This window comes from Nematolebias whitei, chromosome 20 (genome assembly GCF_014905685.2).
Source record: "Nematolebias whitei isolate Nwh7 chromosome 20, NemWhi1, whole genome shotgun sequence".
Taxonomy (NCBI): Eukaryota; Metazoa; Chordata; class Actinopteri; order Cyprinodontiformes; family Rivulidae; genus Nematolebias; species Nematolebias whitei.
In genome coordinates, this window is record NC_056517.1 from 5,432,530 (window position 1) to 5,434,968 (window position 2,439).

Consider the following 2,439-nt stretch of genomic DNA (forward strand, 5'->3'; position numbering starts at 1 on the left):
AAAAATGGAATAAACGGGTAAAGATAATGAATGGATGGATGGAAGATGCCTATTGAACCCTAGATTATGGCAACATGAAATGCAATTAAAGTAATACAATAAAAAATAACCTGGAAGTGACAGTGCTACACAGGAAAATATTCATTTTTACAATTAATTAGCTGCACAGTACTTAAAAAAATCCCTCATTTAAATAACTTCAGCCTTTTGTTAAACAAGTTATTACTGCTTTCATGCACAAACATAAAATAAAAGTCCAGCAGCTAAGAGTTACATTTAAACAGACAAACAGAATATATATCAGTATGCTGATGTAGATTGTCAGTCATCTAGGTAAATCTGAAAAGTTTTATTAAAACAAACAACTTTTATTCTGTTGTTAAACATGTTTCCTTTATTTTCCAGAAAGCTTTCTCAAATCAGAACTGGAGAGTATGAAGCTATGAACTGCACAAGATGCTCCATTTGTGCAACTAAATGTAGCAAGCTTCAAAGGCTGACAATTATTCTTAAATTTATTTTAAACCCATGTCTCAAGAATAAAAGCCACCTTTTTGAAAATATATGTTCATATTTAAGACAGAGATAAAATATGTTTTGAGACGACAATTGAAGTTTTTGATTTCCACTTTTTAAAACTTACTACAAAGTGTTACTACACAATAATTTTAATTCTAATTCACACCTTCGTGCACGAGACCAAAACATCTCTTGCATGAGCCAAGCAAACAAGGATCCTACCAACGTTCATGAGGGAGGGGAGTGACATTAATCTGCACGTAACACCTTGTGTTAACCTGCATATGACAAATAAACAACACAGCATAACCTGTGAATTTAGCTGCATAAACTCATTAAGAACATTTACTGGTAAGCATCTTAAGCAGTTTACAGGTTGAACCTCAACACCCTCCAATTTTTAATTGAGAAAATTAGCTGGATGGGAAGAGAAACATCTTCATCTATTCAGGGTTGGTGGGGGTGTTACAATTTCTTTATGAAATTATACAGTCTCTTACTCATCAACCAGAAGGCTGACATAATCAAATTGTTAATTTATTCTCAACATTTCTACTTCTATGTTTCAGTATGTGGTGGTGAACTCAGTGCTTCCTATGGCAACATAAACTCACCTGGTTACCCTGGCAACTACCCACCTGGCAGGGACTGCTACTGGAGAGTTGCAGTGGAACCTGCCCTTCTTATTACCTTTGCATTTGGTACTTTAAGTATAGAACAACACCCAGACTGCAACTTTGACTTCTTAGAGGTAGGAATTGCATCATTTTACATTGTTTTACAAATAAAGGGAACTATTTTCTTTGAAATCCCTATAAATCAAAGTGTAATGGCTTGGTTAAAAATAATAAAAAAATGGTTGAAACCTTTAATTAATTCTTTTTTTTCTCCCCCGGCCCCTCATCGTTGGTTTTTGTAGCAATGGGGGCAGTCATTATGTGATAGTAGAGACATTTTCTTCATTAATTCTAACGGACCCTTTTTCAGCAACATTCAATTGTGTATTCATTCCTGGAAGTATGGAGTGCAAAATATTATCGCTATAGATCTGCAGGAGAATGAGAAACTTGTGATGGACATTTTAAAAGTAAATTGTTTATCTAATAAAAATTGTATGTGATTTGCACTTTAAAATCAGATCAGCAGATAAATGCGTTGTTTGACTGTTTTGCATCAGATAAATCAATTTAGAAAAATAAAATAACTTACCTGTATATAAAAAAAGAGTTAGGAACCATTTATAACCATGTTGGGGTTCTACAGTGTAAATTTTGTGTATGGTATTTTAACTAAAACTATAAAAACAGGGAACATGGAGGTCTGCAGTATAGCGCAGTGGTTAAGTGCCTTGTAATGCTGGGGCTGCCAGTTTGAGCCTGGTTTGTGCCAGGTTTAAAACAATTGCCAAATCTTTCTTACCAGTTCACTCACTGTGGCAACTCCTGCAGGAGAGCAGCTGAATGATGGAATCAGGGGAAATAACTAATTTCCAATTCACTTTGCCTTTTGTGTCATTTTGCTTTTTGTTGAACTAGATGGATATATTTCCCGTATTCTTCTTTCTTCTTCCCGCATAGTTTTCTTTCTTTCCAAAATTAGCATTTAGCTTTGACTGTAATAGAAAGTGTGTTGTTTCCACAACAGCTCACTAACTCCTCCACCTCACCTCTGTAAAATGTTTCAACATCATTCAAAACTGTTGTGTTATTAGCATTTAATGAGCTGGTTTATCCTGAATTTACAGTCATGGTAATATCAGCAGAGTGAAGAGCAAAGGACTGAGCACACATCCCTGAGGGACTCCTGTGCTCAGTGTGATGGAGGAGAATGGCTTTATACTACCAACACAAACTTTCTAAAAGATGTCCAAAACCTAATTACAGAGCAAGGTTTTCAGTCAAGGCAGCATGGTGGTGAAGT

The 2,439-nt window shown here is 35.3% G+C and overlaps 1 protein-coding gene across 1 annotated transcript in view; it reads left to right on the plus strand.

The window, feature by feature from the left end:
* The window catches only part of cubn (cubilin (intrinsic factor-cobalamin receptor)), a 134,887-nt gene that overhangs the window by 32,807 nt on the left and 99,641 nt on the right, over nt 1-2,439 (plus strand). The window contains 1 exon segment of the mRNA XM_037694395.1: nt 1,089-1,270. Within this exon segment, the coding sequence (XP_037550323.1) occupies nt 1,089-1,270 (182 nt within the window).